General features: G+C 46.6%; 1 protein-coding gene across 1 annotated transcript in view; it reads left to right on the top strand.

The window, feature by feature from the left end:
- Nucleotides 1-18,013, top strand: part of LOC142574341 (uncharacterized) — a 50,524-nt gene that overhangs the window by 23,192 nt on the left and 9,319 nt on the right. Inside the window, exon 4 of the mRNA XM_075683449.1 lies at nt 3,960-5,405. Coding sequence (XP_075539564.1) covers nt 3,960-5,405 — 1,446 coding nt within the window. The remainder of the gene's footprint in view (nt 1-3,959; nt 5,406-18,013) is intronic.

Here is an 18,013-nt window from a genome sequence, read left to right as displayed (position 1 = left end):
AGAAATTATCAACTTTGTTACGTGCTGCCCAAAAGAGTCTGGATATGGTCCAGGCATTTCAGAATGAGGAGAGCGTAAACTACCGGAAGTTTTGTCCCACAAGGTATGCGCCAAGGGCCACTTCTCTAAAGTCACTTGTTCAGAACTATAACGTAGTGTTTTGGACGTGTTGGTATGACGACTATAGCCACCTGATCTCGTTTCTTCATGGCCTAGCATCGGAAAAACGTAGCGACGCCGTACCCGAATCCAGTGAATTTTCGAAAGCAATGTCAAAATTCGACATATACTTCATGCTCAAGCTCCTGACATTCGTGTTTTCTCGATTAAAAACACTAAGTACTGCGTTGCAGATAGGAGCACTGAGATTTCAGCAAGCAGAAAAAATGGTCATGGCAGTTAGGGAGACTCCTAGCGGACTTGGGAAGGAAGGATTTTGCCGATTCCGGAACGACAGACACGCACAGGCGCGTTAATTGGAATTGAATGTTAAAGAAAAAGAAGTTCCTGCGCCAAGGCAAAGGAAGACTGCATGACGGTATGACGAGCGATCTGTGCCTCACGGATTTCATTCGGCCGAGCACATGTAACGACAGCGGTTTTACGAGGTATTGGACACAGTAGATGGACGAAAGGTGTCCACCAGAAATGTGGCAGCAAATGACACATATTGAGGAAATGTTAATTGGTAATGGAGACAGCACGCACCTTTTGATGTTTCACGGGCAAGATACAGAACCTAAACGGCTCAACGTTCATCGCAGTGCGCTCATAGATATAGCAAGGCAGCGTAGTACACCCTTGAAAACGTTTCAGGACGTTGTAGAGATGCTTTCGTCTGTGAGGAGCTGCGAGATCTTTTGCCCGAAGTGGCTAAGCTTGTCAAAATTGTTTTGGCCATTCCAGTCACGCCATGTACATATGAGAGATCGTTTTCATGCCTTCTTAGCGTCAAAATGTAGCGGATGACAATAATAGGACAAACACGGTTAAATCACATGGCAGTTCTCCATGGGTACAAAGAGCTCGCCCGCAAAATAAAACTCTGGAACATCGTGGTTAAGATGGCGATGCATTCCTGTGAAGAGGAAACCACTCCGGCAGATGAAGCCATCCTTATGCCAAATAAAGATGTTCTCTCTCTGTCTCTCTCGCTTGAAGGAGTTAATCCAGAGATCAACTGTTCGTAGAAGACATTCACAGTTCTTCGGTAGCCTTTGTATAAAAGTACAGTGAACTTCATCACAGTATAATGCACCAGCTTTATTCAAGCTGTCACAGCCCCTGACTCTATTTATCCCTTCCTATAAAATCTGCATTTCGCCGCTTGTTTATTAAAATCTCTGTCCTATGAGTATTGTTCTTGTCTTTTTGTTTTGTATCAAGTTTGGTACATCATTTACAGTTTTGAAAGGCGAAGATTTGTTAATCATTTTTTGTACAATACTGCCAGCTTGCTTATGGCAGCTAGGGCAGGAGTGGTTTACAATGAAGTAATAGCCTTACAATAGGCACAGGTATGTACATTTCAGAGCAAAAGAGCAAAAAAGATTGTATGATCTGTCTTTAGATTTTATATTGTTAGCTTATTTTGGACTTGTTTGTACTATCCAGTGTTTATTAGGCACGAAGAGCTTAAAATCCCTTCAAAATTTTTGAATTGTTAGCTTATTGTGGAAATCTTTGCATTGTCCAGTGGTTCTTTCAAGCAAAGGGTTTGTAATAAGTTTGCAATATCTGAATTGGAATTAGTTGAGGAAATTTTCGTGTTTCCCAGGGTTTTCTCTCCCATTGAATAAGGGCGTTATGAATTCCTACCAAGAGCTAACGTGTTTTGCAGTTCCTTTGTTATTTATTTACTGAGTATCTTAAGAAGCATGTGGTCATTCTTTTAAGCATATTCGCTAAGCTTTAGAAACAAATAAAAATTATGTTTGCATATATTAACCTCTCGGCCTCTGTATATCTCTTGCCAAGGAGCATGTGCGGGGGGGATAGAACGACTGAAAAAGAGAGGGTGCGAATTGGGCCCCAGTCCCTCCCCAACCCCGGCAGATTGAAAACTACGGGCCTATGGACAACGATAATGTTCAATAGCCTGGCAAGGGATCCAGAATTCAATATGGCCAGTCAGCCTCTAGAGCCTGTAAATGAGTACGTTCATCTAGTACAATTATTCACAGGGGACCCTCATCATGAGAAGGAAATTTACAGTAGAATCAAATTGGGTTGGAGTGCATACGACAGGCATTACCAAATCCTTACTGGGAGCTTACCACTGTCATTGAAAAATGTACAATCACTGCCTTCTACCGGTGCTAACGTAAGGGGAAGAAATTTGGAGGTTAACAAAGAAGCTCGAAAACAAATTAATGACTGCGCGAAGTTCGAAACAGCGAGAAACGATATGCATAACGCTAAGGAAGAGTAAAAGAGCGGTGTAGATCAAACAGTAAACAGAGATAGCTAGTATTTTAGCTGAGATTAAGACTAAATAATAGAACTGGGCCGGCCATGTAATGCGTAGGGCAGATAATTGGCGGACCATTAGAGAAGGGTACCGAGGGGAGAAAAGCGGTCGATTACGGCAGAAAGTTAGGTGGAACGATGAAATCAGGAGATTTCCAGGCGCAAGATGGAATCAGGTAGCCAGCGGTAATCGGAGATCGAAGAAGGAAGCCTTCTTCGTGCAGTGGCTATAAAGATAGGCTGAGGAGGATGATTATGATGATGCTTTACTAATAATCGGAGGCGTTTGGATTCATCGCTGCCAAGCGGACGTCGAGTGCGGGTGGAATTGTGATAGCAGAAAGGTCTTATTTGGCAGCAGCTTTGTTTCGTAAAAATGCATATTATTACTATTTTTCGCTTGCATACTGAGAGAGGACGTTGGGAGGAACGAAACGGGCGAACAGTGCTCCTCAGCCCTATTCTGCTGCCGCAGGAAATGGTAATGTCAATGTACTTTGTGGGCACTCACTTGTGGGTATTCATATTAAAAGAAATGTACGCCCGACTGACTGAGTGCCGCCTTCTAGGCTACGCAATTTATTTTTCGTCCACGCGCACACTGTTGTTAGGCTGAATATCACGGGACGCCCTATGTCATGGCTTGTGCGTTCTCTGAATAGGGCCAAGCTTCGATTTTGTTGGTCAGGGCGAGGCGGACGCTCGCTGCTTGCCTTTTTAAGCCAGTTTTATGTCGACTTGCCAGGAAGCAGACTTGCTGGCTGTACCGAAAACGGTACTGCAGTATTTCAGAAAGCGATGTGAAGGAAGTGTCGACTTGTATGAAGCCCTATTCAGTCACACGCATCTTTTCATGTTTCTAAGCATCTTTAATCGTTAATCGAAGTGCCTAGGATCGGACAATGTAAACCAATGCCGTTTCGATTTTATTTCCATCTCCTGACGTCAAATTTACGTAACCATCGACACAAGTATTGGGCTGTGACCCGCCGCGGAATCAAACGCTGGTTCACATCAAGTAAGTAAGTATCTAACACATTTTATTAACTCAGCATTGAAGTGATCGTAAGATGTTCTCAATTAGTCTCGTATTTGACAAAGTGGTGCACATTCATTCCTACCTTGCAACAGATACACAATCCAAAAGAAGTACAATGACAAAATAAAAAATGAGGACCTAACTTGCTTCAGCCCGTGCTAAGTTTGGAGGAAATGCCTGACTGGACATGCAGGGCAGCAACTTCACGCGGACGGCATCAGAGGCTCACAATAGTGCTCATGTCAGTCGCCTGTTCTTGTACTGGGCGCCTAATGACGAGTCACCAAGAAGTCCACCTTTTTACTGTCTAAGAAAGATGTCTTCCTGATAACCATCTGGAATGTGTTGGTTGAGGTAGCCATACTATCAAGCGATAGGACTATGCTTCCTGCAGCAATCTATGGGTACCAGCTGTCACAAGTATGTTTTTTTCCATATATCTCCTTTATAGGTTCTGGTCATGGAATACTCTACGGCTGCGTCATCGTCGCCATCAACGAGTATTTCGACAAACGGCGTGGTGTAGCTTTGGGCATCAACTTGACTGGTGCAACGGCAGCGTCCTTCGTCTTTCCAAGTATTTTCGATCTGCTCTTGTCAGAATATGGCTTGCATGGAACTCTGGCTATTACAGGAGCCCTGTTACTCAACATTCCCGTGCTAGGCTTCCTTTTTCGGAAACCGCCGTGGCAGGAATCTGTGATTGATACAAGCGAGGCAGTTAAAAAGTGTGCGCAGAAATTTAGCGCTGAGCAGATCACAACATGTTCTCTCAAGAATCTGCACGCTGAAGATGGAAAGCCGTCCACCGTAGGTGCCCATCACACTATGTTATTGAAGCGCAGAGGGACACTTATGACCGTACCGGACGAGGAGGCAATACTTCAGAAGACACTTACCTTATCCAGTCAGCCGGAAGGTTTGACTAAGAGAAAACCCACGGTCGAAAATGCTCTTCACGACACAACAAGTGAAGATGAAATGAACATGGCGTGGTCGAGGAGAGGGACGCTTTTGAGCGTTGCTGGGTCCTTGCTTGAAGAGGAAAAAACCGTGACTTCTTCGAGGCCAGGAACAGTTATAAGCCTAACACAAAAGGGTTCTGCCATCGGCGATCTCGACCTTAGAAAAATCGCCCTTCTTCAAGAGGCGGTAGAGCACCTGACTTCTATGAACACAGCTCCAACCGCGTGCGAGGAAAACGCAGCATTCCTTGGCAGCGCACAGATCACAGAAGAGAGGGCTAGGATTGGAAGCGAGCCGAGTTTTGTGGGAGACTGTGGTGGTGCCAGTCGCGCGGTCGCTTCAAGGCGTAGCACGGTCACAAGCATGGCATCTCGATGTCAGATAGAATTTCCCTGCAAGACGGACGAGCCTATCCGCATACTCATCCATGCAGAGAAAGGCCGCTCATCGGATTCGGCTCTCATTAGCGCCAAAGAAGTCTTGCGACTACCACGTTTCTACTGCCACATGTTGAGCTATTTCTCCTACGTCTTCTTCCTGGACACATTCCTTGCCGTCGCAGTTGACTATGCTGTCGACGTCGGTATTGACAGTGCGAGTGCCGTGTTCGTGCTCACCTTCTTTTCGGTGACAGACACCATTGGCCGGCTATTCGTTCCCTTGCTCACGGACTATAAGCTCGTGTCACCGCTTAGCCTGATGTGCCTGTCGTACCTGGCCATGGCTGTCATAGCGCACTCGATGCCCTACGCGCAGAACCTCGTCCCTTTCTGGGCGTGCATGATTACCCTTGGATTGCCCGTCGGCTACATACTGGTGGCTGTCTCCGAAGCCATTGCCGTAGAAGTTGGCCTTCGCAACTTACCCATCGCATACGGCTTTGTGGCTGGATTGACTGGTGTCGGAGCCTTCTTTAGGCCAGTGGTCATAGGTGAGTGCACCAAAAAAAAAGAATTACTGTCATGAAACTCATGATTCACGTACGTGTGCTTATAACGTATTATCAGCAAACTTTTAGTTCAACAACTGTTTTTGCTGTAAAATATTGAGCGGAAGTGCGGCGTGCCAGTATGACTTCCAGTAATCGGTTCTCCAAAATCCTTAGTTTATATTTGCAACTGAGACTTGAGGGGCCAATATGGTAATCCACTACACAAGAAACTGAGTTTTCAGTGCACATTCGAAATCGAAATTTCAATTTCAAATCGCTGCCGCTAAGCCTCTCCCACTGATAGCGACTACTGTTTTGGCATTGACTGCGTGGCATCCGAAAGTACGCGTTATCATTGTATTGCCTTTGAAACTGTCTGAAACCGCATGAGTCGTCTCGCTCTGTACTCTCTGGCGCCGAATGGCACAGCAAGGGCGTCGCCATTGCATTGGGCCCTCAATTCTTTCACTCGCATGATAAAAGCAGGATAAACCAGACAATGCCTGCAGAAAATGTCTCGGTCTTCGTAGCGAAATGGACACGAGAAAACAAAACCTATGGCGACCACGACGTATTTCCGGATTTTGCTGTCAATTTCGGTGCTTCAGTGCACCGTAAGCAGCATTTAAGATTGGCTTCTGTTACACCGAGAGAGCTTTAGCTGGGTGTGTGATTCCTCTATTCATCGTTAGTGTAGCCAGCCTGCTGTGAGCTTGAAGTACGCAAAAAAAATCAAATGCAAATTTTCTACCCCTCTGAATGTGTTCAAATTTTACGATCTTCCTCCGGAACGCGTACGGTTTATCACGAAACGCCCAATTTAATCTCCAAAATTTGCTGTGAAGGCCCGTGAACAAAGTTCCTTTTTCAGTTTATCAGAGTTGAAGAAACTCAGCTGAGGAAAGACAGTGTATGTCGATAATATTACCTGCACTGCTTAGTTCTCTGGATTGACCCTCGTGTGTTTTGAGAAAAAGAAGTAACTGCTAGTAGAAAAGGTAAATGTTGTAAGGTAAGCAGACTTGGAATGACTCTATGTGGAATAAATATATAGTAGAACAGCCGTGCTATCGTGCTGCAGTTGCCCATAAAATTGAAGCGCACAAAAAGAACTTATCAATTTTTCCTAGCGTTATTGTTCTCGCTCTAGCAGTCTTCGCATGTGCTTTATTTTTTTTTGTAGCAGATATCATGAATATTAGTTCTTGCTACGGCTTGCTGAAAATGTTTTATCCGTAAGAAATAGTCGTATCAGTGCTTAATACCACACGTTTTTTGAACAGCGATACGTGTGATAAAGTGCTGTTATAATATAACTAAACATTGCGATAGTTTTCAAGGCCTTCAATTTTCTAACGCGTCATCTAGAAAAGGCTAAAGCAATGTGTTGAAACTGCAACTAAGAAGAAATTACTTTTCGGCTATACCTTTTTGTAATGGTTCCCGTCATCCTAACTTAAAATTCACGCACTTATCACCCAATTAATTAAGTAACTGCTCACTGATCAATGTTCATATTATGTCGCATCCGCATAATTCAAAGAACCCATAGCTTAAAGCATGTCGAACAGTTGATTTCTTTATTCTAGTGCACGTTCATCTTACGCTACACAGTGAAAGAAGACTTTGTTGCCTTTAATATTTACTGTGAAATTATGGCCTTAAGCAATGAAACATGGACAGCTTACTAATGTCTGTGTTTGCGCCAGGACTAAATTAGGTTCTCTAAAGCACCTTGGAGCGTCGTTTTTCCGGATTGTGAAACTCTGGTGACTCGTAAGTGAAATATGTCTATCGTGGCACTTATTGACTTTGCAAGAACAGTCACCATTTACGCAGTCCAACGTTTTCTTCTGAAATAGAGTCAATCCTCGTAACGTTCCTCAAGGTTTTTCCAAATAATATGTTCACACAACGAAAGCAAGTCGCAGGCAACGCGTGGGGAATTAGCTTTGCCTTAAGCATACAGAACCAAAGATTCTCAGTACCGCGTACGATTCCACAGGGTAGCTGTAGTCTGACTACTAACAGTCGAACACATCACAAGCTCGGAGTCAAGACGTGTTATTGAAGTGAATATTCGAATAAAGTTACTGAATAATGCACAATTAAGAAAATATTATTAAATACACTCATAAATTCAGCAACACACATTTGCTTCACCTATAGCGCCTATATATGAAACATTGTGTGGCGCATGTATGATTCATACCTATGTTATCAGAAAGATGACTGCTTATGATTTCATTGCAATGTTCGAAAGGCTATTGCTGCCTGAATAAGATGCGACACTAGAACAAGAAAAGACAACATACTTCGCAAAAAGAACGCTGAAAGTACACCAAGTACCCACAATATATTTTTATTGTCTTCTTTACTGAAACGCTCTGTATGCACTGGAACATTTGCGTGCGTTCGATACGATTCTAGTGGAAATGAATAGAATTTATATGGAATTGTTAGAGAGGTTTAGCTTGACCGGCATTCCGGTAAGACGTAGGCGGAGAGGGCGTTGCGGCATTGGGGCGGAGGCGTAAACGTGAGCGGTCTGCATGGAGCAGCCACCTCGTGGCGCAGTGCTGAAACAGACAAAAACAGCTAATAGTGCATTAACCGAGCGTATGCTTCTTCGCTGCTGGCGTAATGTTTCGGCACTGGCGTAATCGTGTTGCTGCCGAAAATACCGGACAAACTAAACCTCTCGAATGTAGATTCCGTAACAATTATGCGGAAAGCACACATAACTAGGCATATATATATACATATATATATATATATATATACCATACAATTAAATCTGCTACTGGTCATATTGTCTTTAACAATTATTTGGCTGACTTCTGTAACTTGTCAAAGCAGGGCAAATGAATATCAACTTTTCCAAGATGGTCTCCATGGATTTTACACGACGCGCGTGCCCGTCCTTCTTTGCCTATGCCTTTAACAGCATTACTTTAAATAGGGTCTTCGAATTAATATGTTTAGGTATCCTGCTAACACACGATTTGTCACGGTCGAAACACATTGATGTCACCTGTAACAAGATCCTTAAAAGACTAGGTTACCTACATCGTACGCTGCGTCTTGCTTCTCAAGAAAATAAACTTCTTACGTACAAAAACCTGATTCGCCCTATCCTCGAATATGGCTGCGTTGTATGGAATCCATACAAACACTGTGACGTCAAAAAACTAGAGTCAGTGCAAAAAAGCGTGGTGCGTTTTTTTTTTTTTTGTAAGAGAAATGACAAGGAATTTTCACCGTCTAACTCTCTTCCCCTATTTGGTCTCACTCCTCTTGCAAAGCGTCGCAAACTCGAATGCCTAAAATTCTTTCACACGTTAATCTACGCTCCTCGCCTCTCCTCTCTAGATAACTATTTAACTTTTTCCAAACACTCATGTATGAGGAGTCACCGTGCGCTATATATCTCAACCTTTTTTGCCCACACTGATTCCTTTAAAAACGGTTTTATTCCATCAACAACTGAAGTCTGGAATCCATTACCGGACGACATCCGTTCACTACCACTGAAACAAATCACGCAAGCTTGTTTATAAATGTTTGTATGATTGTTGTTCATCCCACTCCCGCAATAGCCTCATTGAGACTACTGTATGTATAAATAAATAAATAAATAAATAAATAAATAAATAAATAAATAAATAAATATTTGTTTATTTATTTAAATAAATAAATAAATAAAGGTATATAGTTGAAGCGAAAGTGAAATTTATATTGATAGCGTGGCATCAAAGTTAAAAACCTTAAATTAAATTCTGGGGTTTTACGTGCGAATACTACGATCTCATTATGAGGCACGCCGTGGTGGGCGACTCCGGATTAAATTTGACCTCCTGGGGTTCGTTGCCGCGCTCCGAAAGCTAAGTACACGGGCGTGTTCGCGTTTCGCCGCCATCGAAATCTGCCCCCCGTTGCCAGGACTTGATGCCGCTAACTTGTGCTTAGTAATGTAACATCAAAGCCACTCTGCAACTACGTCAGATGGCTACTTATTGTTTAGTGTAAATATATGAGTCGTTTTGATTGCCGCTTAATATGCACAAGTTCTGCTTGGACGGTTTGTCAACTCTTTGAAATTAGCAACTTCGAAGCATATTCGATGTTTGAATGCTTCCTCTCGTTTCTCCAGTAACGGTTGTTTATAAATTCTGACAGAATTTAATCGATACGTGTTTCCAAGAGTCGTCCGATTCTTTCGCCCTCGGAAATGGTTGATGCTGAGGCCTCGCGAGATCGTCACAGTTTTTGCGCACGAAATAGGCCTTGCTGAGAAGGTTATAGTCTTAGTACCTAACCAGTGGTGCAAAGTCTGAAGTGACTCTCTGGATAAGGCTTTCTCTTTGCGTCATTGCTGTTTCATCAGATAGAAAGTGCTCCAAATATGTAACAAGCAAGCATACGATAACAACGAGCAGACAAGTTCTGCAATATTTCATGGCCTACTGCCCTTTCCAGAAGTATGGCAAAAGGTTATCGTTGCCGTTCCCCGATATTTATCGGTGCACTCGCGGACGCACTGCATGCTGCTCGAACAGCTATCGTTTGAACAACCTTTAAGTGTGGAGTGGACCCAGGCCGATAAGTGCAATGCCGAACAATATCAGCCTGACCACCTTACTGCCGCGTGTCCAGATAAATGCAGCTCCCGCGGTTTCTTGTTTGTTGTGCAGAGGACTTGTCTTAATGCGTAATGTTTTCGTGAATACTAATGTATTCATCGGGGCGTTTGTTTCGATATTGTTTTATGCTGTTTACTCTTCTCGTTCTGTTTCTTTTTAGCTGAGTTGAGAATAACCGGTCCATTAAGTGCCCCCATTTCAGAGACTTCTTGAAGCCGGCTGTCAAGTTTGCGCGGACGCTGTAGAAAGGACTGGAATTGCTGTGAAGCATGCGATAGTGTAACTGGAATAAATATTAGAGATTGACGCTGCTAACTACCGAAGCACTCGCGGGTTGTCACAGGAGGGCTATAGCTTGTGACAACCCACACCGTACGAAATCGCCACTTCGCGAATGATTGTGAAACACGTCCGCGTGGCCACGCATGTCTACGGCTGCATTTATTATTACGACATGGTTTATTTAAACGCTCGAGGCACCCTGGCGTGGCCGCCGCCGTGATGTCTCGGCGTCAGCGGTGCCAGCGTGGCTCATGCGTGAAGGGCCAAGTGTCCAGAGAAGTCAGAGAAGCTCAGTGCGTTTGCCTGCAAGAACAACGAACCCAAGTGGACGAACCCTCACGCTTCGCTGACGGCTGGAGTTCTGGCTTCCGCTATTTGCGTGAGCGTTGTGCGCTCCAAACGCTTGCGTTCTTGCTGCGTAGAAGCGTGCATGCTAAGCTCCGTTACGTATAGTGAACTGAGCGAAACTGGTATGTTACTCCAGCTACAAAGGCTCTCTTTCTTCCCCCGTTTCATCTCGTGCGACAGTGAGGGTGCCGCGCCTGCAGCGCCGGTGGCGACATTCCTCATCATGCCACCATTGCGAGACGCCTGTTAGGCCTCAATGCGCTGATTCTGCTGCGCGAAAGCAGTTGCAGCGCGTGCTTCATTGCGCCAACATGGCGCCCTTGCATATTCTAAAAGCAGCGCATTCGGAGCTTGAGCACAGCGCTAAATCTTGGTATCACTTTCAATGCTTCGCCAAATTTTACTTTCAAATAATCTCGTTGTCAGTTTCAATAAATGTTTCCTGGTAAGACATACGCGTATTACTTTTTTTTTTCTTTTTTAACAGTTCAGATATCCTGCACTTATCGGGTCTCGCACGTTCGGACGGTAGGTAGCTTTCACCTTTTTATACTGTTTTAGTTGAATTTTACGGTCCGCTCCGCTCAGCCAATGAACGCGAGCACATGCTGCGTCCGCTTAGTAGCAAGCGAGCTAGCCGAGCGGTGAACGCGGTCCGCTTACAAGTTGTCTAAGCGGAGCGTCACCGCTGTGTTCCGCTGGCGATCTCGATGCTTTCAGTGCTGCCGTGCCTTAGACTACTTTCAGTGCAGCTTTGTTTTCTACTACGCAGCGCGAGCCTCCGCTCATTTTCGCATAGACGAAGGCCTATTTCTGGTGTGAGAAATTGTGATTCTAACCCATTAGAACACCCCGCACCACGGGAAGAAGACTTGCGGAATTTGATGCGCGCATTGCATTCGAACACTTCGACGCAAAGCAGACTTTCTATTTCTGGCTACTTCCACTTGAACATAAGAAAATAGTCATCTATCGCACATTTCATTGGCTTCGCTTTACGTGCGGGTACGAATCACTGAACCAAATAGCCGCGCTAGAACGAAAACGTCACCAGCGAATTGGCACCAGCGTCCACCTAGCTAACATGTCCATTTCGTCTGCTGCTGAAGCTCTGATTCGCAGGGCTGGGTACGCTTGAGAAGAAGATAGGCCCCACCAGCCAATCATCACTTCAGCCGCAGATGTAATGGACAAGTCCACTAGGTGGGCACCTACGCAATATTCCCCGCCTTTCTCTCTCAGCCACCACGGACTGGATTGGAACTGGAAGGCCCTCGTTGGCTATTTCCATTTATTATTTCCATTTTTATTTTCCATTTGATAGAACGCACCGTAAACTCGCTACAAGACCACGTCCACATGTTTTCTAAGCAAAAAGTTTCTGCACATTTTTTCACTTGGTGCACTTGACAAAACTGGTTCTGTTTTTGGTTTACTGCGCCGATTTCTACCAGAGGGCGCTGCAAATAGGAACCACCTGGATCCGCTATGCTGAATGCATAGCTAAAACATGAAAGTTGCCCCGCTGCTCCGCTTTGGCTCTGCGGAGAGAAACGGAGCGAAACGCCACTATAGTCGGACGTTATCGGCGCGCGGGCGAGCGCCGTTCGCGGTCAGTCACGCTATGTCGGTTGCGCTGCGCCAGCCGAGACGCGATCCCCTCTATACTTAACGCGCGCGCCGTCGGCTGCTATCTTCGGAGCATGCGCAGAAGGTTCGCCAAGTCGCGCGCCGTTCGCAAAAGCCGTCTGCGGAGTTGTGTTGGCGCCTTTTTCTTTGCGCGCAATGCATTGTGGTTGCGAGAGTTCCGCCGATTTCGACGCGCGAATGGCTCAGGAGCCATATCGGCGCCGTGCCCATCGGACGCGTTGGAAGCCGCCGGTTACGTTGGCTGCGCCGGTGCGCCCGACTATTGGCCTCGAGCTCTACCACTGGAAAAGCTGGCGCCACCGTCGGCGTGACATGCTATTAAGGATCACGTGGACATAGCGGCCGCGTCGGCTGCTTCGGGAGCGCCGAAGCGAGCTGAAAACGAGAGTTTAAATTCCCTCGTACGCTGCGGTCCTCATTTAGTGGTGAGATTTTCCCGCTTCGAGTGCCTCCTTTACAACGCTTGAAAGCACTACAATAGGTAGTGGCTGCCTTTGAAGGCGCGCAACATGATAGGCTACTCCTCGGTGCAGCAGTGCCGTACGTACGCAGCGGAGCCCGGTGTGAGCCTTATTCACACGTAGCCGCAGGACAAGGTGCGTGAAGCTTCGCTCGCGAAACATAAAACCGCAAACAGTCATCGGCTACAAGTCGGGTATGCAGCAAGCACAGACGCGAGGAAGATTTCTGCTACGGCGCCGAGTCTGCGATCATCGCAAAACGCGCACTGAGGCGCTCGCCCGACTAATGTCATGATGGTTTGGTCGATGAACTTGTCGATGCTATACGTACTGACAAGTTCACTGGAGTGGAAAGGGAGCGTAAGAAGCACATTATAAAAAAGTACGACATAAGGTCATGTTTGTGTTATGAATTAATGCACTGTATTAAAAAAAGAGGCAGCGGGAAATCGCACGCTGAGAACACCGATAAACATACAGTGCGACGCAACTCCAGAAATAATATTGAAATGTCGAACAATTTAGAAGAAAAAAAAAGATTGAATCGTCGCGACGGCACATCCGCGTAGGCGTCGAAGTCTCTACAATGAAATTATTTTTGAACAGCTCTGATAGCGCCCACGCAACAATGGTTGCTTGTATACTGTCAAATGCTCATATTCTGCGGCCTAGAGCTCATGGCACGGTGCGAAAAGGCGCACGAAATGAAAGCGAAACAGTGCGCAGACAAGCATGCAGACGCGCAGTCGGTCGCTGCGAATCTGTGCGAACGCAGCATTAAGGCTTAATTCTATTAGGCTCCATTTAGTTATACAAACACTATAAGGACTTATTTCACATACTCTGCTCTCAGCGTTTGCCTGCCTTTCACGCAAGAAGCCGGTTCGGGAGACTCCATCGCGGCGACCGCGCGCAGTGGCGTTCACTGTACGTATTCGTTAAAGAGATAGCGTCTGTAAACGATTCTGTGCTTTCGGTTTGCCCAAGATTATTATTTAGCCAGTAAAAAACTTCTCTCGTTTCGAAAGTACTTACAGAAATGTCCGGGAGAGCTTGCGCGTTGTGTTTTCTGTGAGCGCTGACAGCAAAACCTATGAGGAGCGCGCCGCCTGATCCCTCATATTATGCCAGCGAGGCGCTTCCGATAGAGGGCGACTCCGTAGCTCCTCGCCGGCAATAGAGGGGTCGTTTTCGCCGACGTGACGTAGCCTGCGCGCGCGCTGACGTTACGTCGGACTATGAAGGGCCCATTAAAACACGCCGCAGCGCGGGAAGAAGACTTGCGGAATTTGATGCGCGCATTGCATTCCAACACTTCGACGCAAAGTAGACTTTCTATTTCTGGCTACTTCCACTTGAACATAAGAAAATAGTCATCTATCGCACATCTAATTGGCTTCGCTTTACGTGCGGGTGCGAATCACTGAACCAAATAGCCGCGATAGAACAAAAAACGTCACCAGCGAATTGGCACCAGGGCTACTCTGTAAGCGTCCACTGTTGCGTACTCCAGGGTAGCGTATCGTACTGCTGCCGAGAAGTAGCGGTGCCTGCCTATCGAAGCTCGACCGACGTTACTTATTGTTTAGCGTGGCGTTGTCGGCGGGCCGCAGGCATCCGGTAGACCATGGCGACCAAGCACGGGCGGGACGATTTTCTAGTGCGAAACGTGCACGGTATATTCAAAGGTAGATGAAGGAAAGTGAGAAGAGCATGAAGTTCTTTAAAAGTACATTTCGGAGCCCCTTAAATAGGCTCTCTACAATCGTGGGCGGGATCTTGCTTCCATCAATGTCACGTGACTGGCACGGAAAGAGGGCCCCGCCTCCTCTGGTTATACCGAGCCTGCTGAAAGGAAGAAGTCGTCCCGCCTCCCGGAATTGTAGACGCCTGTCCGCCTCTTCTGCCCTTTGCGGGTTCGTGGAAGTTCTCTTCTCGGTCCAATTCGAGGAAAGGGCCTCTCTAAACTCGCACACACACACAAAAGAGGCTGTACACTGCGGGGCTTCCGGCAGACAGGTAGACGCTCGAAACGGTCATGGCGAATTAGGAAGTCACGCTTCATTTCGACGAGGCCTGGTAAAAGGTCCGTTGAGAGAAAGTTCTTTGTGCACGATGTGCGGGGCGCCACCCATCGCCGGAGAAGTCACGCCTCATTTCGACGAAGATGGTCGGATGAAATTCCTTTCGCCACGTGGTGTCAGACGCCAACCCTAACAGCATCTCCGGCGGGGGAGGAAGATCCCGACGTTTAGGGGCCAGCAGCCGCTGTACGAGGGATCGGCGTTTCGGTAGCAGAATTCCCCTTAGAGGTGACGAACCCTTAGTTCGTAGCAGATAGATTCCTTGAAGCGATCATCAGTCCTTGTGCCGCTCTTGTGATTTTTCTCCTTGGTCCGGTCCGGTGAAATTGGTCTTGCAAGCAGGTCTCGCACTTTTCGTCTCCTGCGTGGTGAACCAATCACCCCAGAACAGTGCCGGACCCACACCCACAAATCAGCGAGCAAAAGGCCACCCTCCTCCAAGACACTCCCGGCTTAAAAAAAAAGAAAAACCGCTACACATTTCTCATTCTCTACGGGCGTCCTCCCCCCCCGAACACTAAAAACAGCCATTTCTTGAAAGCGTTAAGACGTTGTTATTAAAATCAGCTAACAATCGACTTCACTTCGGAAAAACATATGAATTTGAAAAAAGCATGAACGAACTAAAAAATGCCATGGAGAATTGGATGAGCATGAGGCTTTCGTTACTCTAGGGGCAACGACTCAAACGGTCGGCATTGCCGTTAAGCTTACCCTTCTTGTAGCGAATATCGAAGGTGTACTGTTGAAGCGCCAAGCTCCAGCTCAAAAGAGGACCGTTTTTCGTAGACATGGACTGCAGCCATGTGAAGGGATAGTGGTCAGTCTCTATGGTGAATCTTTAACCAGCGATATTGCAAGCTAGCTTCTGCACCTCCCATACTACGCAGGCGCATTCTTTTTCTGATGCACTGTATGCTTCCTCACGAACTCAAGTCTTTCTACTGGCGTACAGTATAGGGTGTTCGTTCGCATCATCTCTCTTTTGACAGAGCACCACCCCCATACCCCTGTCACTGGCATCACACTGAAGAATGAATGGCTTAGATTAGTCGGGCGCGTTCAACACTGGCTGACTCGTTAGTGCGTTCTTCAGCATATTAAAAGCCTTTTCTTTTGCGTCATCTCACATTACCGTTTGTGGTTCTGTTTTTCTGAGAGCATCCGTTAAAGGACTCGCAATCTCGGAATACCGCGGGACATATCTTTGGTAATAACCCGTGAAGCCAAGGAATGATCTGATGTCCCGTTTGATGCGTAGTGCGGGAAGTTGTCTATTGCGGTCAGTTTAACCTCGGAACGCCGACGATGGCCTTGCCCTATTACTTCACCTAGAAAGCTACCTCCGCGCGCCCTAATTGGCATTTGGGAGCCTTAGCAGTTAAATTGGCCTCTCGTAGACGACACAGCACGGTTCGCAGGTGTTGCACATGGTCCGCCCATGATGAAGGAAAATATTGACATGTCATCGAGATAGGGAAGTGGAAAGTCCTCCATTCCTCGTAGCACCTGGTCCATAAGGTTAGAGAAGCAATATGGCGCATTCTTTAATCCAAAGCTCACCACTTTCGGACGAAAGGTTCCCATCGGGGAAATAAACGCCGCAAGCCTGCTTGCCCTCTCGGTCAACGGAAACTGCCAATACCTTCTGTCTAAATCGAGCGTAGAGATGAAATTAGCACTGCTCACCTTCTCAAGCCTTTCCTCGATATGCGGTATCGCCATACATGGTCGCGGCTCTTTTCCTGGGACCTCAACCTAGATAAAGGGCGAGGTGTAATCACTCTCTCCTGGCTCGATTACACCTAGCTCTAACATCTTGTTTATTTCAGCGGTCATGACTTCACGTTGACGAGGCGAAACGCGATAAGCTTTCGATCGAACAGGGTCCGACGAGGTTAACTCGATATCGTGAATGATTGCAGTGGTCCTGCCCGGTGCGTCTGAATATACGTCTTTAAATTCAAACACGAGTTCCCTCAGTTCGGCCCTTTGATTGGGATTCAACTCCGCCTGTTCTATTAACTTGTCAATGGTCTCGTGAATATCTTTTGCCTCCGTCACTGCTGTTAATTCTGGAAAGTCGACAGGCATCTCCTCAGGCTGGTTATTCAACGGGGGTTTCAGGATGATTACCCTTTCCCCAACTTCAAAGCGTCGCGTGCGAGCCGTCCTGTCATAGTAATTCTCAGCATTGCTTTGTGCCTTACGCATTTCCTGCTCAGCGATCACCGTGGCAGGGCTTACGTTCAATAACTTTCTGCATTCTGCCTCGCGAGACAATTCAGGCTTCGCTGCTTTCCTGACCTTTTCATTAGCTGGCGTACTTTCCGCCTCATCCCCTATAGGACTGTCATGTTCGGTACTGGTTGACGAATCAGCTGTCAAACCTGTTTCCTCTACCACTGGACATTCATACACTGCCTTGGAACGAGTTAGGGCTTGCACTGTTCCCTCACTAAACCCGATTCCCTTGCGTCGTAGCAAATCCTCTGATTTGTTAGAAAACAAATACGGATACTGCGGCGGGACATGGTGCCGAGACGGCGGCTTCAGTGTCCAGTACTCCAAAAGGGCCTTCGATACGAATCTTGGCCACAGGGAGGCAAACACTGGAGGCCTCTACGGCTTGCCTTATCGAAGCACATTCTCCTGTGAATTGGCCTTCCTCTACGTACGACGGATGGACTACGTCCATTATGGCTGCTGAGTCGCGAAGCACCCGAAACGGTTGGCCGTTTACCACGAGGTCTCGAATGTATGGTTCTAGTAAGTTTAGATTTTGCTCGTTACTAGTTAGTGACATCGACACTAGTATATGATTTTTGCATCCCACGGAGATAGCCCCGTTTCTGGCAGTTGTAGCAAACTATTAGTTTCTTGGCCTCGAAAGCCTTTACCTTTTGCTTTTCTGCCCTCTGTTCGGGTGACTCCTTTTCTCCCTCGCTTTCCTCGTCACTAGTTTTTACCGAATCTGACTTTTCCATTGCTTTATACCGACTCGACAATGCCCATCCCTTTGGCTTGTCGGGTCTGTATTTATTCATCTCCATCTTAAGAGCTTCGTTGCCTTTGTCCGCAAGGCGAGTTACGTACTCCTCAGCGAGATCGGCCGCTCTCGTAACAGTGTCTACGCCTGG

Source organism: Dermacentor variabilis, chromosome 3 (genome assembly GCF_050947875.1).
Source record: "Dermacentor variabilis isolate Ectoservices chromosome 3, ASM5094787v1, whole genome shotgun sequence".
In the NCBI taxonomy this organism is placed as follows: domain Eukaryota; kingdom Metazoa; phylum Arthropoda; class Arachnida; order Ixodida; family Ixodidae; genus Dermacentor; species Dermacentor variabilis.
Note: the sequence above shows the minus strand (reverse complement) of the source record. Positions and strands in the feature narration are given on the sequence as shown.